This window comes from Aedes aegypti, chromosome 2, assembly GCF_002204515.2.
Source record: "Aedes aegypti strain LVP_AGWG chromosome 2, AaegL5.0 Primary Assembly, whole genome shotgun sequence".
NCBI lineage: Eukaryota > Metazoa > Arthropoda > Insecta > Diptera > Culicidae > Aedes > Aedes aegypti.
In genome coordinates, this window is record NC_035108.1 from 447,661,119 (window position 1) to 447,686,261 (window position 25,143).

The following is a 25,143-nucleotide window of genomic DNA, read 5'->3' on the forward strand; positions in this document are numbered from 1 at the left end:
CCTCAGTCAACTCGTCTTCCCATAGATTTGCTTGAAGAATATTATTGAGCTGGAAGTCACAATAAGCCAATTGGCCATAAGTAGAGATACCGACACCTAAAAATCACTTCGCCAAAAAGGGTTTGCTCAAACAAAATATTTCCTTCCGTTTTATTCCTAATTTCCACATCAAAAATCTTACCCACGTCCATAAACTGCAAGACACGGAATTCAAAGAAAGATACCGAGTACTCTCTCCGAATGCTTCCATCAGGTGAAGATCAGCAGTTCATTACGAAGAACGGTGACATTTCAAAAGAATAATAAATAGTTAAAACATTATGTTCGCATCGTTGAGCAATAAAATAACTTTTTTAGAAGTTTTTTCAAAGGATGATGAAATTTTCAAAGAATAATAAAATCACTAGAGATACACAGTTCAGGCAATGTACAAAAAACCTACATCTTAAACTAAACGCCATTCGACCAAAATAAATGTTTCAAAGCAATTCGACCAAATGTCCATTCGACCTAATGTCCTTTCGACCAAATGTACTTTCGACTAAATGTCATTCGACAAAACGTCATTCGACCAAATGTCATTCGACGAAATGTCCTAAAGCCGTCTTAAGAACAAGCTTTTGATTTTCAAACAAATTTTCAGGCCAGCCATGCTGCACCAAATGGACTAGCTGTTGTAATACCAGGAAAAAAGCTCTACAGAAAATTCAAAATAAAATTTTAAAAATGATTCTAAGGCTTCCTCCCTGGTATAGTACCAATGAGTTACATAGAATATCCAATGTTGAAACATTGGAATAAATGTCAAATAAAGTAATTAATAATTTCAGGCAAAAATCGTTACAATCTTCTATTGCCACGTTTAATGCGTTATATGTTTAGGTTTGGTTGAGTTGGTTCTCATAAGCAGATGAAATCAATTCACCTGTAAAAAATCTGAACTGCTACGGCAAATGAAATGTAATATGGTGTCAACAAAATGTTAATAAAATCTTAAATTTGTTTACCAAGTTAGGATGGTAGTGTTGTCTAAGAACACAGAACACCTAGATATAAGAAATGAATGTAATGTTTGGAATAGTACTAATAAAGAAATTCAAAAAAGAAAAAAAAATCGAAGAATCCACTATGGCTACAATTGACGCTATGGCCAAAACCGGTGCTTCTATCCTATTCTGTCGCATATACTCGTTCGCTTTGAAGATGATGACTTTACTGAAGATGATTGCAACGAAGTAGAGCAGGCCTTCGCTCTTTAAACAGCGGCAATGAGAATACGGATGTTAGTTCTTCTACTGTATTCAAAGGTATCTAGCTTAAGAGCTCCAAGCAAGATTTGCTATGTGTAAAAAACTGATCATTCCGGTAGATCTCTATGGACACGAAATATGAACGATAAAGGCAGCAGACTGCAAAGACCTCGGTGTTCATGAAGGTTTAACTGTAGAATAATTTGTCTAAACTTTCATTTATTTTGGTCCCACTTGCCACGGGATACTTAATCAGCTAATTATTATTGTGCTACATTTACTCTCATTTCATTTTCTTCAAAATAACAATACTAACGATGAATTGAAATTATTTGTTGATCCTTTTATTCGAGCGGCTCACAACAGCGTCTGTTCCCCATGTCAGGGGCAGCTGATCATCGTCCGAGTGCCAGAGAAGGACTCTAAGCTAAACTGCGCACTATGGCCCTCCGAACATATAGGGGGAATGGTCCTCCGGAAATCTAGGGGGTTGGTGTCAGGCCCTGCAAGCCAGCCGTAAAAATACACCAGCGCAGGAACGTCAACGAGAGAATACGGACCGGAACAATCGGCAAAGACCACAGCGACGAAAATGGACTTGCGATTGGAAACTCGGTACGTGGAACTGCAAATCTCTCAACTTCATCGGAAGCACACGCATACTCTCCGATGTACTGAAGATCCGCGGTTTCGACATCGTAGCGCTGCAGGAGGTGTGGTGGACAGGTTCGATGGTGCGAACGTTTAGAGGTAATCATACCATCTACCAGAGCTGCGGCAACACACGTGAGCTGGGAACAGCTTTTATAGTGATGGGTGATATGCAGAGGCGCGTGATCGGGTGGTGGCCGATCAACGAAAGAATGTGCAAGTTGAGGCTCAAAGGCCGGTTCTTCAACTTCAGCATCATAAACGTGCATGGCCCTCACTCCGGAAGCACTGATGATGACAAGGACGCATTTTACGCGCAGCTCGAACGCGAGTACGACCGCTGCCCAAGCCACGACGTCAAGATTATCAAAGGAGACTTAAACGCTCAGGTTGGCCAGGAGGAGGAGTTCAGACCGACGATTGGAAAGTTTAGCGCCCACCGGCTGACGAACGAGAACGGCCTACGACTGATAGATTTTGCCGCCTCCAAGAACATGGCCATTCGCAGCACCTACTTCCAGCACAGCCTCCCGTATCGATACACCTGGAGATCACCACTGCAGACGGAATCACAAATCGACCACGTTTTGATTGATGGACGGCCTTTCTCCGATATTACCGACGCCAGAACCTATCGTGGCGCTAACATTGACTCCGACCACTACCTGGTGATGGTGAAACTGCGCCAAAAACTATCCGTCATTAACAATGTACGGTATCGACGCCCGCCTCGGTATAACCTAGCGCGACTGGCCCAACCGAACGTCGCAGCGGCATACGCGCAGCATCTCGAGGTAGCGTTGCCGGAAGAGGGCGAGCTTGACGAAGCCCCTCTTGAGGACTGCTGGAGCAACATAAAAGCAGCCATCAACAATGCAGCCGAGAGCATCGTCGGGTACCGTAATCCGGGGTATCATTGATCAGCGGGGTAACATTGATCGGAATGACTCATGTCGGAAAAAGTTCGTATTATCATTTACTGATGGAACATTTCCAAATAACGAATGGTGCTTCTCTTTCTTATACTCATAAGCTAATGTGTGGTGTGGATTTTTGCGAAAATTGCATTTCCATTAAGCGTAAATTTGTCAACTTTTCGAAACAATGATTTTAATGGGTATGGATGACACTACCGAAGATTCATGTCTCACATAAGTTCTGCAAACGATATGAGCAAGGAAAATGCGGTTCTTACTAAAAATGGCATCGCCGAAAACGATTCCGTTATCAAAACTTTCATAAGTATGCTCAATTAGGCAGCATTAACGAATTATTGTAAAGAATATAGAATTCTCTTAAGAGATTGCCTACCTTTAGGCGTATTCCGTGGTTCGAGGTGTTTTTAATTTTAAAATAACTCAAAAGTGAAATGACTTGTAAGCGTTTGGTCTTCATATTCGGCTTCGGGGGCCATGATTTAAGTAAGTAACGATATATTTAATATTACCGAACGGTGTTAACGTAGGTGATCAATGTTACCCCATATCAGCTAAATCAAAAAATCGCTTAAAACATTTTTTTAAACATGCATAAGTCTTTCAAAAAACAAAATGCAGTATATAGTCACGAGCTATGGGTGGCAGTACTTATTTAAAAAATATAAAATTTGCAACATTTGCTTTTTCAAACAAAATATTCAAGAAATATTCAAAAAAAATGATCAATGTTACCCCGGATTACGGTACGTGGAAAGGAGGACATGTGACGATTGGTTCGACGATGAATGCAGGCAGGTTTTGGAGGAGAAGGATGCAGCGCGGGCTGCAATGCTGCAGCAAGGAACGCGACAAAACGTGGAGCGATATAAAAGAAAACGAAAGCAGCAAACCCGCCTATTCCGGGACAAAAAGCGCCGCCTGGAAGAAGCGGAATGTGAAGAAATGGAACAGCTGCATCGTTCACAAGAAACGCGAAAGTTCTACGAGAAGCTTAACGCATCCCGAAAAGGCTTCGTGCCGCGAGCCGAAATGTGTAGGGATAAGGACGGAAGCATCTTGACGGACGGACGTGAGGTGATTGAAAGGTGGAGGCAGCACTACGATGAACACCTGAATGGCACGGAGAACACAGGCGCCGAGGGTCACGACAACGGAGGAAGTGGCTACGTCAGCACGGCGGATGAAGGAAACCAACCTGCCCCCACATTGAGGGAAGTTAAGGATGCCATCAACCAGCTCAAGAATAACAAGGCCGCTGGCAAGGATGGTATTGGAGCTGAACTCATCAAAATGGGCCCGGAGAGGTTGGCAGCCTGTCTGCACCGGCTGATTGTCAGAATCTGGGAAACGGAACAGCTGCCGGAGGAGTGGAAGCAAGGGGTCATATGCCCCATCTACAAGAAGGGCGACAAACTGGAATGTGAAAACTATCGTGCGATCACTATCCTGAATGCCGCCTACAAAGTGCTATCCCAGATTATCTTCCGTCGTCTATCACCAAAAACAAATGAGTTTGTGGGAAGTTATCAAGCTGGTTTCATCAACGGCCGCTCGACAACGGACCAAATCTTCACTGTACGGCAAATCCTTTAGAAATGCCGTGAATACCAAGTCCCAACGCATCACTTGTTCATCGATTTCAAAGCGGCTTATGATAGCATCGACCGCGAAGAGCTATGGAAAATAATGGACGAGTACAGCTTTCCCGGGAAGCTCACAAGACTAATAAGAGCAACGATGGACGGTGTGCAGAATAGCGTGAAGATTTCGGGTGAACATTCCAGTTCGTTCGAATCCCGCCGGGGACTTCGACAGGGTGATGGACTTTCGTGCCTGCTGTTCAACATCGCGCTAGAAGGTGTCATGCGGAGAGCCGGGTTCAATAACCGAGGTACGATTTTCACAAGATCCAGCCAATTTGTTTGCTTCGCGGATGATATGGATATTGTCGGCAGAACATTTGGAACGGTGGCAGACCTGTACACCCGCCTGAAACGTGAAGCGACAAAAGGCCGATGGTGAATGCGTCAAAAACAAAGTACATGCTGATAGGCGGAACCGAGCGCGACAGAGCCCGCCTTGGAAGCAGTGTTACGATAGACGGGGATACTTTTGAGGTGGTTGATGAGTTCGTCTACCTCGGATCCTTGTTAACGGCTGATAACAACGTTAGTCGTGAAATACGGAGACGCATCATCAGTGGAAGTCGTGCCTACTATGGGCTCCAGAAGAAGCTGCGGTCGAGAAAGATTCACCCTCGCACCAAATGTACCATGTACAAAACGCTTATAAGACCGGTGGTCCTCTATGGACATGAAGCATGGACCATGCTGGAAGAGGACCTGCAAGCACTTGGAGTGTTCGAACGAAGGGTGCTTAGGACGATCTTTTGCGGAGTACAGGAAAACGGTGTGTGGCGGCGGAGAATGAACCACGAGCTCGCTAGGCTTTCCGGCGAACCCAGTATACAGAAGGTTGCGAAAGCCGGAAGGGTGCGCTGGGCAGGGCATGTTGCAAGACTACCGGACAACAATCCTGCAAAGATGGTGTTCGCGTCAAATCCGGTTGGCACAAGAAGGCGAGGAGCACAGCGAGCGAGGTGGCTTGATCAGGTGCAACAAGATCTGGAGAACGTGGGCCAAAATCGAAGTTGGAGAGACACAGCCATGGACCGAGTAAATTGGCGTAACATCGTTAACGAGGTTTTATCAAATTAATTGATGTAATACCAACTAAATAAATAAATTTTATTCGATTCAACATAGAAAACTACATTAAACTAGACTTAAACCAGTAAACCAGTGTATAAACATACTTAAACTAGTATGGAAAGTGAAGTAGGTAGTCAATATTTCTAACTATAACAACGGCAAGAGATATGTACTAGTTAAAAACAGCATGGTGAACTTTTCGGACGCTTTTGAAGGTTTTCCGGTGCTATTGAATATAATTTTAACATGGATTATTTCAAAACTTTTAGGTAAGAACTTCAAACTAAGATTCCTCCAAATGTTTTTTTTTAATGGTCAAGAGGTGCATAATGATCTCAGGAAACAAGCCCTGTATTCAGTTTTGATGGACATTTTTTTTTCATAGGAACGGCACCATGTCTATTTTATAATGAAATCGTATGAACAGTACGTGAACACGACTCGTAAATTGAGTCAATAAGGAAATAAAATTGTTTATTGGCAAAAGTAGAACTAAAAATGATGATTATGAATGTTAACCCTTAGGTTGTAATTATTGATTGAGTTTCGATGTTTCTAATACTTAGTATAACTTATTATCTCAATGGGGTAGACACTATTTCAAACCCTACACTTCAACCCTGTCGCCAAACCAAAAATTGCATTTCTTCTTCAATCTATCTTTCACCCGCACATCGCGGCAAACGTCGCGAGCGGAAGAACATTCAGCTGGCCGGTTAAAGCCCCGAATAATGGTTTTTCTCTTCTCTCCCTGTTGCTTACTTCGGATCAGTCTGTGAAAGGTTTCGGTCGAAGGCGTTTGTGTTTTTAGAGTATCCACGCTTAACCGGTTCGGTCCACGAATACAGCCTTTCTATCGGAGAAGAACAATGGCCCTACGGTTCGATGGGAACAAGCTGCCCTACATTGATCTAGGCAAAGACGTCCATCTGAAGTTGGACTTCACCGAATACAGCGATAAGAAGTCTCTGGACAAGGCCCAGGAAGAGCTACGAGAGACCCCTGAAGTTGTTGAAACTGCACTCAAGGAACTGAGAGTGCTGCTAAGCGGTAAGAACCGATATTGATCACATATAGATCAGCTTAATTTGTTGCGGCAGTTCCAGTCTGGGGTTTGCCTTGGACACTTTGATAACTGCGATAAGAAAGATTGCACCGTTTCAAAATGCATTTCGGCAAAGAGATAAGTTTTGTTGATATGCGACAGTGCACTCTTCGGTAGTCAAGTGCTTTTGATATCATGCTTCTTATCCCATTTCGTACATCTATCAGATGACAAAGACCTCAAAGTACCCATTGAAGACGATGCGTTCCTCAAGAAGTTTCTACGCCCCAGAAAATACTATCCGGAAAGTGCTTATGAATTGGTTCGTATGAATAATGGTGTAATTATCTTGCAAACCATTTATTGTTTCGCAATTTGTTTCAAACAGTTGAAAAGCTACCATAAGATGAAAACAAGGAAGGATTTTGTGATGGACAACATTTCGACCGAAGCCATCAAGATAGCCCTGGAAGAACGAGTTGTGCAGCTGCTTCCAAATCGCGACTCGCATGGACGGAGAATAATCTTCCTGGAGATGGGAGGTAAGTTTTTCATTAACTCCATATTAAACCTTTGCCCAGAACACTTAAGGAAACCTTATTTCCCCTGATTTAGTTTAAGATCTCCTGCCTTATTCCTCCAAATTCGGAACAACTGACCATGATTGGCGGTACCCTTTATTACCTCACTTGAATCAAAGAGCCTGGGCTAGAAGCTGCTTCGATGTGCTGATCAGCACTGAGAAGTACTGTTCTATCACTCAAACATGAGTGTAAGCACAGCACAAGACTCGATGCGCACTGATTGTCATATTCTAATCTTTTATTCTAGGAAAGTGGGACTGTTCCAAAGTGCCATTCACGGAGATGATTCGGGCAGCCCACGCGTTGCTGACCATTGCCTCCCTGGAGCCTCTGACACAGCTAAACGGGCTGATCTACATCGTCAACTTCGACAAAATGAAACTCTCACAGTTGGGCCAATTTTCACCCAAATTCGTCAAACATTGCCTGGAGTACGGCCAAAAGAGCGCATCGATGCGGGTGAAAGCAATTCACATCATCAACAACGCCAAGGTGTTCGATATGCTGTTCACGATCTTCAAGCCGTTTATCGGTAAAAAGTGGAGTCAACGGGTAAGGAAATAGGTGTTGGCGTGGATGTGAATAGTTTAGTCGCACATTTTCAGAATCGATAATAACGGACCGTGTGGTTTTGAATTGCAGATATTACTCCACTCTAGCAATATGGCATCATTGCATAAACACGTCGATCAGAGCTGTTTGCCGACTAATTTGGAAGGAAGCTGTGAGTATCCCGAGATGGACGGAAAGGTTCTAGTGGAGTTTCTGGAACATTATCAGGATAGATATGATGGTAGGTTGAGATTTTCAATACGAAAGTATGGCCAGATCGTCATTGTGCACTCAAGATGAATGACTGTCATATTTTACTGTTCTCCAATCAATTGCAATTGCAATGAGCAACAAGAAAAGCACCAAAACTGAAGACTGCTAATCGAACGACACGATAAGCCCTCAATTAGTGTCTTTTCACGTAGATCAGATCTTTATAGTTTCCACTTTGCGGATTTTATTGCCCTGAGCAATGACGGTGGCAAAAATCCAAGTTCTCGGTTTATTTTCGCGCGCACGCAAATATCACACGCAAGAAGATCGGGATGATAAAGTTTGCCCACCGGAAATTCGCGATGATTCTCGATCATCGTCGTGCTTATTTCCCTATTTTGTTCGGGCATTGCGAACTAGTTGCACAGTCACTTCGGGGCGGAACAACAGCACGAAGAATTAGGTAAACAGAAAATCAAGTCCGGATATCCGACAAGAACTGGCGTCGTCTGACAGTTGTGTATGTTGTTGATCTCGTTGAGGTAAATAATACATTCGAATCTTATCCAGTAGGTTGAGTTGTTCGAATTATCATGATAGGTTTTTTTTTCATGTAACAATTGTAATATGGAACATCAACAAATCAATCTGTTCAGGACGGCGCCGTAGCCTCCTAAATATTTCCCTAGGGGTGCGTGGTACCAACAGCAGGGAGAAAAATATTAAAGTGTACAACACATCTACAATACACACAATACTACACGATCGCTTAGGAACACATAGTCAGTACTGAAATAGACACCACAGAAGACGCACACGGATTAGAAGAACAGAAAACTAAATTGTCAGTGAATTTATTGTACAGCAAAGTTAGTTGGACAGGATTCGAACATAAAACGGACTAAAAATGTAAGTTGCTGTTTAAAACTTTGCTTAATATCTAATATTTTGTAAACCTATGAGCTACTCATGCCTTAAAACTACCTATGAACTATTTTTGAACTTATAATTAATGAACCTAATACAAATTGCAGCTAAAAGCAAACTCCACATCATAAAAAAAACGAGTTTCGCTCTTTGGATCTCCGAAATCATCACCTGTCGCAACAAAACTTTTAGATTTTTATCCCACCATCGCCAAATTCGAAGCCAACAAAGTACAATGGCGGCCAGACACAATTGTACATGTGATCAACCGATCGTCGATGGTGATAAGATAGACCATTGTAGCGAATGTTTTCGCTCTATTCATTCCGCGTGTGCTGTGTTCGGTCGTTGTATCGGTGGTGAGCGTGTGTTGTGTGTTCTTTGCCAGCGTCGGGCTCCACTACCGCCTCAATCGCATTCGAGAAGATCGACGAGCTCTTCAGTTCGAGCCAGAATTCAACTGGATCTACAACGACTCGAAGAAGAAAATCGATTGCAGGAGAGAGCTGCAGAGGAAAGGCTCCGGCGTGAGAGGGAATATTTAGCCAAAAAATATGACCTTATGCACGCCGAGTTGCTCGAGGAAGGTGAAGCTAGCAGCCGTCGTTCAATGTCAAGCATCGAAAAAGTTCAGCAGTGGCTGCAGGATAAGCCTACCACGACTACCGGGTCCGGCATCGGGTGTAATGAAATCCCCGCCGGTGTAACGTCACGGACAGGAACAATCCGCAAGCCCAACCCATCAGTGCCAACAACCATTGCTGCAGCTTCAACACCGAAGTCAGGGCAGCCCGCCGAGCTTACTTTTGGGCTCAATCCGAGCCAACCAATTTGCCCAGTTGCAACGAGGATGCAGCATTTGAGTTCGATTGAGGAGCGCAACGAAGGTAACGTACCACAGGAAGTTCAAAATCCGTTGGATTGGAGCCTTACTTGGGATCTTCCCGAGACATCGCAACCTCTACCAAAAGGACAGCTTGCGGTGGATCTACAGGAGATTCAGCGGAGGTTTACTGATGTACAACTACATCGAAAGCCAAATCATCCCCCGGGCTGTTCGTTTACAACGATTGAAGCAATGCGAAAAAATAACGAACAAAACACCGAGATTCCCGCAACAATGTCAGCCCATGGCCGAAGCTTCACCCAGGCTGCACTGGAGCCCACCATTGACCAGCCGGTTCAGTTGTCCGGCCTCGAAGCATCACATCCCAGACAGCAGATGTCAGCAGCTAGTTTTTCGGTGAGTCAATCGTGTTCGAATCATGCTTCTACACAAATAAGACCGTTACAAAGCAATGTGACATTCAGTCTACCAAATCGTACGTCATTCATTCAACACACTCATTACCCTGTGACCGAACCATGCAATCCCCCCCATTCTTTTCAAAATGTGGCTGTCTTCAATCCGCTGCATAAAAGCACTCCTCATGTCCGCCCCGCAACAACCCCCTCCGTGCGTTTTGCTGACTATCCGCTTGCTTCATCGTCCAATTTGCCATCGGTGCCCCAAGTACACACGGTTCAAAGTACTCCATTGCCAATAGCGTCAGCAGTTGCTGCACCCAGTGGTATGCCAACCGCGATTCCCCCCTTTGACTCAACCCTTGCACCAGCATCAGTACCTCAACCATGGATTAGTGCTCCGACAGCTCAACAACTCGCCGCCAGGCACATCGTTCCCAAAGAGCTTCCCAACTTTTCGGGCGATCCTGTCGAGTGGCCGCTGTTCATAAGCTGCTTCCAGAACACAACCCAACTATGTGGATTCTCACACGGCGAGAACTTGATGCGTCTGCAACGAAGTCTCAAAGGAAACGCCCTTGAAGCAGTGAGAAGCTTTCTGCTGGAACCATCGTCGGTTCCGATGATTATCTCGACTCTCCAAACACTCTATGGACGTCCTGACTTGATCATCAACTCTCTTCTGCAAAAAGTGCGTATCACTCCAGCCCCAAAACCGGAAAAGCTGGAATCATTGATATCTTTCGGTCTCGCATGCCAGAATCTTTGTGGACACCTACGGGCAGTCGGTCAGCAGGCCCACTTCTCCAACCCAGCGCTGCTGCAGGAGTTGGTTAATAAGTTGCCAGCGAATATTAAGTTGGATTGGGCTCTTTTTAAGCAAAAATGTCCAGTCGTCGACCTTGGGACATTTGGAGACTACATGGCTCAGTTAGTTGTCGCCGCAAGTGACGTGGCGCCTTTCCAACCATCTGATGCTCCTAACGCTAGTTCGGAGAAAAGAAAGGGAAAAGAGAAGCTGTATGTGAATACACATTCCACCGGTAACCCAGAGGACAGCGCAGGAAAAAGTTACCAATCCAACAGCTCCGGAACAAAACAGTTCTTGGGAAAACCGTGCCCAGTTTGTGGAAAACTAGGGCACAAAGTTCGAGATTGCGACGATTTCCAGAACTCCAATTTGGAAGACCGTTGGAAGCGTGTGCAGGAACACCACCTATGCAGACGGTGCTTGATAGCACATGGGAAGTTTCCTTGCAAAGCGACGTCGTGTGGGTTGGAAGGATGTGAAGAGCGACACCATAAGCTGTTGCATCCAGGCAAACCGCAATCGGCTGCTCCAGCTAGGAATCCGCCAGCGATCGAAACAATCAACGTGCATAGCACACGCAAAGTAGCCACGCTCTTCCGTATCATTCCTGTAACGCTGTTTGGCAATCGAAAATTCGTTCATACTTTTGCGCTATTGGACGAAGGGTCTTCATCTACCCTTGTCGACGCAGGTGTTGCTCGTGAGCTGGGAGTGCAGGGTGAAGCATATCCGCTTTGCCTTCAGTGGACCGGCGAAATCGAAAGGGCAGAGGACAACTCACAGCTGATTCATATTGAAATCTCAGGACGTGGCTCGCAGAAACGACATGTGCTGAAAGCAGCTCATACTGTGGAAAAATTGTGCCTTCCTAAACAAAGTCTGCCATTTGAACGATTGTCTGAAGAATTCCCGTATCTCCGTGGTTTACCGGTCGATGGGTATAGCAACGCAGTTCCAACCATTCTGATTGGTCTAGACAATACGCATTTGAAAATTCCCCTCAAAATTCGGGAAGGTAGAATTGGCCAGCCGGCTGCAGCGAAAACCAGATTAGGTTGGACAGTCTACGGTCCGATATCCAATGCAGATTCCCCGTTGGAACATTGCCACTTTCATCTGAGCGAAGAAGCTCGGAGTTCTGATGAAGTTTTGCACGATCTGGTGAAGGATTTTTTCTCAATAGAGAGTGTCGGCGTGGCTGTTGCTCCATTGCTCGAAGGCTCCGATGAAATGCGTTCTAGGAAAATTTTGGAAGATACTACAATCCGTCTGCCATCCGGACGGTTCCAAACAGGGCTACTGTGGAAGCACGATCACATAAATTTTCCGGATAGCAGGCCCATGGCGGAGAACCGTATGAAATCCTTGGAGCGTCGTTTATTACGGAACCCTGAGCTTTTCGACAACTTAAAACATCAGATTGTGGAATACGTGAAAAAGGGATATGCGCATAAAATTACCACCGAAGAAATGCTCAACACAGACCCAAGGAGAGTCTGGTATCTCCCTTTGGGGGTAGTCGTGAACCCTAAGAAGCCTGGGAAAGTTCGCATCGTATGGGATGCAGCGGCGAAAGTTAAAGGACAGTCACTTAACTCCGCTCTGCTTGCTGGACCAGATCTTCTAACGTCTCTTCCATCGGTTTTATCCCGTTATCGCCAACGTCAAGTTGCAATAAGTGGCGATATACGGGAGATGTTCCACCAGTTCCAAATCAGACCGGAGGACAGACAGGCTCAACGATTCTTGTTTAGAAGCGACTTATCCAAGGCGCCAGACACCTACGTCATGAATGTTGCTACCTTCGGCGTGACCTGCTCACCCTCTGCGGCACAGTTCATAAAGAACCGAAATGCGAAGGACTTCGAGACTGAATACCCTGCTGCAGCTACCGCAATCGTCCACAAACATTATGTGGACGATTATTTGGATAGTCTGGATACCGTCGAGGAAGCCGTGGATATGGCACTCCAGGTGAAAGAGGTTCACGCCAAGGCTGGGTTCCACATACGGAACTGGATGTCCAGTTCTAAAGAAGTTCTGTCACGGGTCGGGGACTCGGCAGAAGAGCAAGTGAAAAGCTTCTCAGCACATGCCACTTCGTCATCAGAACGCGTTCTTGGAATGAGCTGGTTTCCGGAAACAGACGAGTTCGCATTCAGCGGTTTGTTTCGAGATGAGTTGATGCCATTACTCCAAGGAGACGTCATACCGACGAAAAGACAACTTCTGCAGGTGGTAATGAGTATTTTTGATCCGCTTGGCCTAATATCGCTTGTCGTGGTGCATGGAAAAATTCTCATTCAAAACGTTTGGCGAGCAAACATTGCGTGGGACGAAAAAATCAACAGTGAACAGCTCAGTGAATGGCGTCGTTGGATCAAGCTATTGGGCCAACTTGATTCCGTTCGAATACCACGATGCTATTTTCCAGAATATCTTCCAGAAAGCTTCGGAACTCTGCAACTACACGTACTTGTGGATGCCAGCGAGGAAGCGTACGTGGCAGCAGCCTATTTTCGGATAGTGGACCGGACTCAAGTTCGTTGTGTCTTAGTTTCCTCGAAAACCAAGGTAGCTCCACTGAAACCATTGTCAGTTCCCCGTCTCGAACTACAAGCTGCATTGCTTGGAGCAAGATTGGCGAAGTCGGTCACAGAAAACCACACATTGTGCATCAAGCAACAGTTTTTCTGGAGTGATTCAACCACTGTCCTTTCCTGGTTGCAATCCGATCAGCGAAAATATCGGCAGTTTGTAGCGTGCCGTGTATCGGAAATCCTAGATTCCACAAAGGTTGATGAATGGCAATACGTTCCCACACGAATGAATGTGGCCGATGACGCCACAAAGTGGAAAGAAGGGCTCCAAATCGACACTGGTCATCGCTGGTTCAGTGGACCGAGATTCTTGTATGATCCCCCAAGTATGTGGCCGCAACAGAAGAAACTTTCTTGCCCTACTGTGGAGGAGCTTCGACCAATACACATCCATAAGGAAGTCATCAACGAGGCGTTGGTACAATTTAACCGATTCTCAAAATGGGAACGATGTCTACGTACTGTGGCTTATGTCCATCGGTTTATCGATCAACTGAAGCGGAAGAAGCATGGAGATGTATCGGAGGTGCAGCTTCTGCTCACCCGTGAGGAATTACAGCGAGCAGAACATACGATAATCAGGTTGGCACAGATGGAAGTCTTCGCGGACGAGATCGCAACGATGCAAGGAAATCAATCTTTGCCACCAGATCGACGTCATCGGCTGGAAAAAACTAGTAGGCTCTACAAGCTATCGCCTTTTTTGGATAATCAAGGAATCGTTCGCATGGAAGGTCGAATCGATGGGTTCTGTGAAGCTGCATACGAGTTCAAATATCCTGCCGTGCTGCCGAAGAACCATTATGCGACTACGCTGATCGTAGATTCATACCATCGTCGATTCAACCACTGCAACGGAGAGACGGCCGTGAATGAAATGCGGCAAAGATTTCACTTGTCGGAAATGCGGGCAGCTTTCCGGAAGGTTCGCAAGCTATGTATGTGGTGCAGGGTGTTCAGGGCAACGCCAGCAGTTCCACGAATGGCACCACTACCGGACGCTCGGGTCACTCCACGCGTTAAACCGTTCAGCTTCGTCGGAATAGATTACTTCGGCCCGCTTTTAGTTGTACAAGGCCGTCATGAGGTGAAGAAATGGGTCGCACTCTTTACATGTTTAACCATTAGAGCTATCCATCTCGAGATTGTATCCAGCCTGTCAACTGAATGCTGCAAGATGGCTATACGGCGGTTTATATCGCGGAGGGGGGCACCTTCGGAGATCTACAGTGATCGGGGGACGAATTTCGTCGGAGTCAGCGGAGAACTGCGAGAGCAGCTGAGATCCATCAATACGGAACTAGCTACGACTTTCACCAACACTGTTACACAATGGCGCTTCAATCCACCAGCTGCACCGCATATGGGGGGGTCTTGGGAACGTATGGTTCGGTCCGTTAAGTGTGCACTTGCTTCGCTATCAGTTGAGCGCAAACCTAGCGAGGAAGTATTGGTCACGTTGCTCGTAGAGGCGGAATCGGTGGTGAATTCGAGGCCGTTGACCTACATGCCTATCGAGTCTGCGGAACACGAAGCTCTAACTCCGAATTGCTTCATCATGCTGAGTACGAGTGGGGTGAATCAACCTCCGACGCAACTCGTAGACGATAAATTGGTCTTGCGTTCGAGTTGGTTCTTATATCAACGTCTTTTGGATCAGTTCTGGACACGCTGGGTGAAGGAATACCTTCCCACCATTACGAAACGAACCAAATGGTTCGTTGACACAAAGCCGGTCTCTGCCGGCGATCTAGTGATCATCGTTGAAGATCGACTACGAAACGGCTGGATTCGAGGGATCGTACTACGTGTATTCCCGGGACGAGATGGCAGGTGCCGCAGTGCAAACGTGAAGACATCAACCGGAGTTCTACGTCGCCCGGTGTCAAAATTGGCCGTCCTGGAAGTGACTGATACAGCTCGTGATGACACGGAGCAATACGGGTCGGGGAATGTTCAGGACGGCGCCGTAGCCTCCTAAATATTTCCCTAGGGGTGCGTGGTACCAACAGCAGGGAGAAAAATATTAAAGTGTACAACACATCTACAATACACACAATACTACACGATCGCTTAGGAACACATAGTCAGTACTGAAATAGACACCACAGAAGACGCACACGGATTAGAAGAACAGAAAACTAAATTGTCAGTGAATTTATTGTACAGCAAAGTTAGTTGGACAGGATTCGAACATAAAACGGACTAAAAATGTAAGTTGCTGTTTAAAACTTTGCTTAATATCTAATATTTTGTAAACCTATGAGCTACTCATGCCTTAAAACTACCTATGAACTATTTTTGAACTTATAATTAATGAACCTAATACAAATTGCAGCTAAAAGCAAACTCCACATCATAAAAAAAACGAGTTTCGCTCTTTGGATCTCCGAAATCATCACCTGTCGCAACACAATCGATAAAACGTAATGAAACAAGACGCTTTCAATATAAGGAACAAAACACATGGTTCAAAAATGCTACTTTCTGGGACTGATCGTTTTTTAACCCGACGAATAAAAAAAATCTAGATCAGAGTCAGCATTATTTATTTTAAAAATATTTAGAATCGATGAAATTGCATCTCTAGAAGATTACAAGATATGCGACAAATCTCCTTCTTCTTTTTGGCGCAACGTTTCTACTGGGACAGAGCCAGTTATTGGCTTAGTGTTTCTATGAGAACTCCTACAGTTATTAACAAAATTGCACCCAGTTTTGCACATTACAACTACAGTTCATTGAACGATCCTATAACACTTCCCCGAATACCATTACCCCGAAAACCATCACCCCGAAAGTCAATACCCCGAATCCCAAGTAACAATTTCAATGCTCTTTGATCTTAGATGTTATTTATGGAGGTTTTATTAGAGATGCATTAAATCCTGACAGATTTTATACAGCATTGAAAAGTGCTAAACGGTCTTTTCAGCAAAAACCACTTTAAATTGCTCTGTAGATACCTATAAGTGCTTCCGTTAAAACTTATTTGTCGGCCAAACTTGTTGATAATAAATTGTATTTTGAAGGAGCTGTGTAGTGTCTATTAAAACCTATACTTAAAACCTCATCATATTTGTCTTTCAAAGACATCGATAAAACTGACAAGACTGCACTAAGTTATGTTAAAACCTTCTTAAATCTCAACTGTCTGATGTTATTGGAATGCAGTCTGTGTGTGATCATGTGTGATTACCAATATCATTATGTCGATAATGATAATTCTCTACATAGAATATGAGTTAATTAGAACACGAAGTAATAACTGGCATATATTCATTTCGTACAGTTATCTGCTTACCGTAGCATATTTTTCCCATGCTTGCCTGAACTTCCCGTTCTAGTGAGACAACGATACCGCACACAACATATGAGCTGCATGAACAAACTTTCACTTTCACCACAGGCACCTATCACTTACCGTTTTCTGCATCAGCTCAACCGATGAACCACGGGTCTTATCACAACAATTCATTAAAGTGAAGCCATAATTAGATACGTAACAAAGCAAAATTAGTTCATTGAATAACATCACAAAATCATATCTTCCGATTTGTTTACCTCTTTGACAGCACTAGCTTTCCTGAGCGCATTAAGTTTAAGCCAAGGATCCCAAAAAACTTATTTGTCTTAGCGCAGAATACACAATCTGATTTAGGAATATTTTCGACAGTGGAGGGTTTTGCGAAAGGATTCATAAGATCAAAAGCTCTCATGAATGATTATATTGTACGGAATAATCACCATTTGATCTTAAACCATCCCAGACAAAACCAACAAGATTTAAATCGATGGAATCCATTTTTACTATCGCCGTTTCGGGTTCATGCGTGGGGAATTTCAATTTGTGATTGTGATGAGCATGCCATCATTCAGAAAATGGAATGAAATAAAATATTAGAAAGTCAATTATGATGTCGTAATTATGGCGCGTTGTTGTAAATCAAAAAAATTTGTGTCGTTCCACCAGTAAATTTTCTTTGGCATGAATTTCACGCAATAAAAAGGAAATTTACTGGCACGCAAAAAATGATGATTTTAATTTATTATTATGATTCGGCAGACATTATGATGTTTTCAACATTATAAAATGGTTATGACTTATAAACAACTTGTTGGTTGATGTTTGTTTAATCATAGGCTCTTGACTTTGGTTTTATTCCGTATTTTAGGATATCGCAAGAGATCTGATACCGCTAGTTGAGCTCAATAAGACTATACAATAGCTCTTTATATGTTTTATAGTACACTACAAGAGTAGATGTATGCATACGATGCAAAACCAAAAATGTTAGAAGCAGTTTTAAGGTATAGTCTTAACAACCTCCTGTAGTGTAAGCCTCTTCGGGTTAAACGGAGTTTTATCAAAGGTTTATTAAGGTTGTTAAGTCTAATAAGTTCTAAAACCAGTTTTAAGGATGTGGTGGTAACAACAGCTTGTAGTAAATGAAAAAACTTAAAATGTTACTTGGGATGGTTAAGTACCCCGAACACCAATACCCCGAAATCCATTACCCCGAATAGTCCGTTACCCCGAATTCCATTTCCCCGAGTGGACCCTAACCCCGAATTTGCTTGCCCCGAAAAATTCAAAATGGAGATTCGACAAATCAACACCATACATTTTTTAAGATAATTAGTTGAGGTTAAGCACGTCTTCTCTTGTTCGTTGGAGGTAATTGTCTATCAAATTGTCGCTAATATATGTATGACAAAAAGAATCTAAAGATTCGGAAGTAGAAAACTTCTCCTCAATACGACGAAGTGTTCCCTACTTCAAAGTATACTTTACCCAATGATATTAAATAACGGTACTAGTTTGGAAGCCGCTAATGGTATATAATTTACTACTTGATTTTTTTTTTGAATTCGTGTTCTTGTTATCAAAGATTTATTCTTCTTTTAATCAACAGCTATTCTTTAAGGGTCAAGTAAGAACCAAAATCTCACTCACAGGCACTTAATTTTGTGAGGATGGCTGTGTTCACAGAATCATTGCTACATTTTTCGAACTGCTGATAATGCTGATACTGATTTTGTTTTCACATGTTAATGTTCGAGACCTCTACCGCCCTCTTTCAAATGCGTTATATTATTTGATGGTAATGCTTAATCGATGTTCAACATATTCTGGAATGGCACTAGACTATGGTTTGAAAAATCTCAGATTAAAATGTTTACTGATATTATACTGACAACTATTTAAAAAATGCATCGCTAAAGAACAGCCTATGATAAAAGAAGAAAAAATCATTGATGAAATCATTAACAATTATGATGCCGATAATCACTTTACAAGTGCGATTTTTGAAAGAATAGAATATAATTAAAAGAAGGACAAATCTCTTGTTGGAAGTTGTAATACCTACAAGATGTAATACAGACAAGTAATGCAGGAGCTTATTTTCAAAGTAGCTCGTCTGAAGTCACTGTCAACTCAAGATAATTGTGTCAGTTGATTTTTTTTGGCAGCTATCGCTCAAACTTCAACTCAGACAGTACAACTCGAAAGAACAGCCTATAACTCAAAGAAGGGAAAATCATTGGTTAAAACGTTCACACTGGCATCATACAATCTCGAAAGAACAGCCGATGATTGAAAGAATAAAAAAATACTGATAAAATTTTAGTAGGTAGTTATTACGCCGACAATTATTTTAACACTGCCAGGAAAACCTCGCTTGTCGTACATAGAACGAGAAAGATGGAATTTTTGGCTCAAATTCGCGAGCGTCCTTGAAGATTTTTTTTGATGTGTATCACTGACTTTCGGGGAAGTGTCGCATTCGGGGAACTGGTTTTCGGGGTAATTTGCCATTCGGGGTTATGGTTTTCGAGGTAATATGTCATTCGGGGTAACGTTGCATTCGGGGTAATGGTTTTCGGGGTACTGGTTTTCGGGGAGATGATTTTCGGGGTAATGGTATTCGGGGAAGTGTTATAGGACCCATTGAACTCAAGGTCTTTCTGCTGTCGAGTACTCCAAGATGTGCATAAATGTGATTGAGCTCGGCATCCCGTTGTGTGATAGAATATTGATAGATGTGGTCCACAAAAGTTTATCGCAACCAAATAAGAATGATAACACTCCATCTATGACACTTTGGATTTAAAACTTTAGATAAGTCATCCAAGTGTTCATCAATTCTTTTATCTAATAACACTGAGGAACACGTTTTTGTGTTAAGTGTCATAATACCGCTATTTATTTATTCTAGGGTTGCTGAATCCATTGCGTTTTCAAAAATATCATAGCACGTTTTATTTTTAGAAAATTGGCTGTTGAAAATGTAGAATTTGATTATTTCTACTAATTTGCATGCAAGTTTATCAGCTTGTTCGGAAATTCATTTGCTGAATTTGAATCAAAATTCATATTTCATGTGTTTGAATCAACAAAGTTCATAATTATTCCGACGCTGTAAGCACGATAATGCATCATATGCGAAAATACGGCAGTCAATTGATGCCTGTCAGCTATATACACTACCCGCCATAAGTATGGAATCGCATCATCAAGTATTGCAACACCTCAGTTGAATATTGCAGCACCCCGAAAAGTTTAGCATCACCCGTAAACTATTACACTAATGACGCAATATCTTGGAAACCTTACTTACTATAAAGCTGCGGTCTTCTGCAAAGTTGTTCAGAAGCCTTACGGCGTTCATCAGCTGAAAGCAGGCTCTAGCTCATGAACCTGACCACCTAGAACGTTCGTGTTTTCAGCAAAGTTGTTCAGAAGCTTCAAAGCAATGTGAGGCAGCACTGATTGGTTAGCAATTTTGCCGCTACGTGGCGCTAGTGTGCATGTAATTTGGTCATATTTAACCCTCTAATACCCAAATTTTTATTTTCGATTTAAATATCATTTTTAGTTATCTAAAATCGTTCTAAACACGTTTTGAGCAATGATTCATTTTTATTCGCAAACCTATGAATTTTGGTTTTTGATTTTTATAATTTTTATTTTTGAACATCCCTATCCTTTTTCATTTTTTCTTGAAGCCTCTTCTAGTTACTGATTTTTGGCAACAATAAAAATTCAAGTTTTCACAATACTTTTTAAAATAATAAATTTCAAATTTTTTGACAATATTTTTATTTTCCGTGTAATTAACGGAAACACAGGTTGGAATTATTTCAATACCACCAAGCCCTTCTTCTGTTATAGGTTAATAGTAGAAAAATATAAAAGGTACGATTTTTTATATTACACGTTAAATACACCTCAGGCATTTGTAGGTTGTATAAGAATACAATTTTTCAAACAATTTTCAAAAATACAAAAAAGTTTCAAAAGTCATAAAAAACTTTTCTCATATGCGTGTTATGACTCAAGGTTTAAGCCAAAAATAAAATCATTTTGATTTCCGAGATACGAAAAAATACACAAATTTCCAAAGTGTACCCCGTCTAAAGGCGGGGTTGGGTATTAGAGGGTTAAGCAGGCTCTAGCTCATGAACCTGGCCATCTAGAATGTTCGTGCCTTCAGCAAAGTTGTTCAGAAGCTTAAAAGCAATGTGAGGCAGCGCTGATAATTTGAACATATTATAGCAGGCTCTAGCTCATGAACCTGACCACCTAGAATGTTCGTGCCTTCAGCAAAGTTGTTCAGAAGCTTAAATGCAATGTGAGGCAGCACTGATTGGTTAGCAATTTTGCCGCTACGTGGCGCTAGTGTGCATGTAATTTGGTCATATTCTAGCAGGCTCTAGCTCATGAACCTGACCACCTAGAACGTTCGTGTCTTCAGCAAAGTTGTTCAGAAGCTTCAAGGCAATGTGAGGCAGCACTGATTAATTAGCAATTTTTCCGCTACGTGGCGCTAGTGTGCAGGTAATTTGGTTATATTATAGCAGGTTCTAGCTCATGAACCTGACCACCTAGAATGTTCGTGCCTTCAGCAAAGTTGTTCAGAAGCTTAACCCGTATAGGCCTAAGTGAAAGCAAAAATACTAAAACCCTTACCACTCAGCGAATACTTAACGGATTCAAATAAGTTTTTGTCAGTATACTGGCCCACATATCTAGTTTCTAGAAGTGGCCAGAAGAACTCGGGAAAACTCCTGTAGCCCGAGTTATTGCGGTGGGTTACTGGGTCAAGTCGGGTGAAAAAAGGTGATTTTTTGGTACATGCCAAGTTATCTTTATTTATTTCCAATGGCTTTCATTTTAATTTGCATAAATCATTAAGATCTTATATTTAACATTAAAAACTAATAGTTTTGCTTCGTTAAGAGTGTACCAGATGCGACCACTTGGACTTGATGCCCTGAAGAACCGGCTCTAGATTTGTTAGGTACTAAACCGTTTCAAATCTCTAAAAGTATAGATTGAACAGAAAAGTTCACTGAAATGCGATCCCATAAGCTTGAAACAGATGTTAAGATACAAATTGTGCACTTTATCATTAATTTGAGGTATCCTGGAGACCCGAAAATGGTCATTTGTAGGATCAATCAAATGCAGTTGACATAATTATTCAATTTAATCGATCATCAGAATGTTTACGCTGATGCGTTTTTCTCAAAACTCCTTGGTATAGTGGCCACATTATAGCCGATTCTGGAAATTATCTGTGACTTGAAATTTGCCTACCTCCAGGGGCACAGAAGCACAGAACTCTTGTCATCCGACCTGACCCAGGGATCCACCGCAATAACTCCAGCTACATGAACATTCCAGATTTCCTTTTACCACTTTTAGAAACTAGATATGTGTACGAGTATGCTGACAAAAATCATTGGAATCCGTTAAGTATTCGCTGAGCGGTGAGAGTTTTAGTAATTTTTCTTTCACTCAGGCCTATACGGGTCAAATGCAATGTGAGGCAGCACAGATTGGTTAGCAATTTTGCCGCTACGTGGCGCTAGTGTGCATGTGATTTGGTCATATTATAGCAGGCTCTTGCCAATGGAATGTATGGGAAAAATTTTGCCATCGAATTTCAAAAAAAGGTAGTGCTCAAAAGTTTTGTCTCCTCGAAAAAAGTCCCCATGCAAAATTTGAGCTCAATCGGACTTCATTAAGTGGACCCCCAAAGCGGTCAAAGTTTGGCTTTTTTGACCCATGAAAAATCTCCAAAGGGGGGGGTACATGAAATTTCCGAAATCGAAATTTTTTTTTTGATGCCAGATGTCTTAGAAATGCATGAAACGTCGAGATCTGGTGTTATTTGGAAAAATTTTTTTTTGAAAAAATCGACCTTTTGGGACTTAGTAATTTTTTGAGTTGGGGGAGTGAATTGAATTTGAAATGAACGATTTGAATTCAATTGCTTAGAAATTCAAGGCAATAGTATTGAAACATATCCTATATCATTGTTGGCCACTGAAAGCATATTATATGTGATATTTCATTAGGGTGGTTCATTTACTTTCCATTAGGGTGGTCCTTTTTGTTATAAAATAAAAAAATAATAAAAAATATAATTTTAATTGAATATTGAAGACAATAGTATTGGAACATCTCTCACATTATCGTAAGCCATTTTCTACATTTAATATGTGGTATTTTATTAGGGTGGTTCACTTATTTTCCATTAGGGTGGGCCTTTGTATCGAAAAATCATAATTTGAATGGGATATTAAAAACAATAGTATTTTATCACCTCTTTCATCATCGTAGGGCATTTCCTTCATTACATTCGTGATATTTTATTAGGGTGGCTCACTTATATTCCATTGCGGTGGTCCTTTAAAAAAAAAATGAGAATTTGAATGGAACAGAAAATATAATTAATTATGGAATAGAAAATATAAGTAATTAAACAACTCCTATGTCATCGTAGGCCACTGTAAACATATAATATGTGATATTTCATTGGGGCTATTGTCCTCAGTTTTGCATAAGGGTGATCATTTAATTTGTAAATAAAAAAAAATATTCTCAACAGATCTAAAAAATCAACTTTGTTTGTGTAGTTTTGAATCATGATTCTTCATTGGCATGCAACTCTTCGTTAAGATATTTTCATTAAGGTTTTCTTTTGAATAGTTAAAATAAAACGTTCCAATAACAATAATCAGTGAATTCAGTGAAGCACAACTCTAACTGCCATATTCAAAATACAGATAAAAAAGGAATGAAACAATTTTTGACGTATTCAAATTATGATAATAGCTTGATGGGCGACGATGAAGGGCAACAAAAGTGTTTAGTTTATATTTTCAAAAGAGATTCTCAGCCTTGGGCTCCTTCATTCCCGAACCAAAAGTACGTTGCCTTCTGTTTGCTATAGTACACGCGATTCGGTTGTGACAACGTAGGCAATTCCAGTTTTAACAAACAGTTCTCGTTTATTCTTCAAAGATGTAACAAAGTTCCTTATAGAAATTTCGTCGGAATTTCATATGGATTTTTTCGTTGGAGTTTTCAACGGAATTTTCTTTGGATTTTCTTTTGGAATTTTAATCGGAATTTCCTTCGAAATTTCTTTTAAAGTTTTTTATTGGACTTTTCTACGAAATTTTCTTTGAAATTTTCTACGGAATTTTCATCAAAATTGGAAATTTATTTTGAATTTGCTTCGGAATATCCTGTGGAATTTTCGTCGGTATCATTAGAAGTGCCCTGTTCAATTTTCTGTGGTATTTCCTTCGAAATTTCCTATGTAGTGTCCTTTGGAATTTCATTCTGAACTTTTCATTGGAATTTTCTTCGGAGTTTCTTTTTGAGTTTCCTTTGAAATTTGCTTTGGAATTTTCTTTGGAGTTTCCTTCCGAATTTCTACTAGAGTTTGTTTCGGAATTTCCTGTGTAATTATCTTTGGAGCTTCCTTCAGAATTGTATTCGAAATATTATTTGGAATTTCTTTTGAAGCATTGGAATTTACTTTGAAATTTTCTTTGGAGCTTTCTTCGGAATTTCATTTGGGATTTCTTTTGGACCTTCGAAATTTAGTGCGGAATATTCTTAGAAATTTCCTTTACAATTTTCTTTGGAATTTCTACAGAGTTTTCTTGAGAATTTCCTTACAAATTTGCTTTGGATATTCCATAGAAAATTGCTTAGTTATTTTCATCGAAATTTACTTTGCCATTTGCTTCGGAATTTCTTCTGGAGTTTCCTTCGGAATTCCTTTTGGAGCTTCATGCTAAATTTGATTCGGAATTTCATTTGGAATTTCTTTTGAAGCTTTGAAATTATTTCGGAATTTTCTTCGGAAGTACCTCTACAATTTTCGTTTCCTCGGTTTCCTTCGGAATTTTCTCTGTAATTTTCTCTGGAATTTCCTTCGGAATTTTCTCTGGAATTTCCTTCGGAATATCCTCTGGAATTTCCTTCTGAATTTCCTCTGGAATTTCCTTCGGAACTTCCTCTGGAATTTCATTCGGAATTTCCTTTGGAATTTCCTTCCGTATTTCCCCTAGAATTTTCTTCGAAATTATCTCTGAAATTTCCTTTGGAATTTCCTCTGGAATTTCTTTCGGGATTTTCTCTGGAATTTCCTTCCAAATTTTCTCTGGAATTTCCTTCAGAATTTTCTCTAGAATTTCCTCTGGAATTTCCTTCGGAATTTCCTTTAGAATTTCCTGCGAAATTTCCTCTGTGTTGCATTCCGAATGAAAATCACGCAAAACTTTTCAAAAGGACCTTTCTAGCAATGA

General features: G+C 41.7%; 1 protein-coding gene across 3 annotated transcripts in view; it reads left to right on the forward strand.

Annotated features, from left to right (window-relative positions):
* LOC5569818 (clavesin-1) overlaps positions 1–25,143 on the forward strand; it is a 54,570-nt gene that overhangs the window by 19,868 nt on the left and 9,559 nt on the right. For all 3 annotated transcript variants that reach the window (XM_021847995.1, XM_021847993.1, XM_021847994.1), the window contains exons 2-6: positions 6,323–6,600; positions 6,823–6,917; positions 6,984–7,137; positions 7,427–7,731; positions 7,822–7,972. In XM_021847995.1, the coding sequence (XP_021703687.1) occupies positions 6,420–6,600; positions 6,823–6,917; positions 6,984–7,137; positions 7,427–7,731; positions 7,822–7,972 (886 nt within the window). In that variant the 5' untranslated portion in view covers positions 6,323–6,419. The remainder of the gene's footprint in view (positions 1–6,322; positions 6,601–6,822; positions 6,918–6,983; positions 7,138–7,426; positions 7,732–7,821; positions 7,973–25,143) is intronic.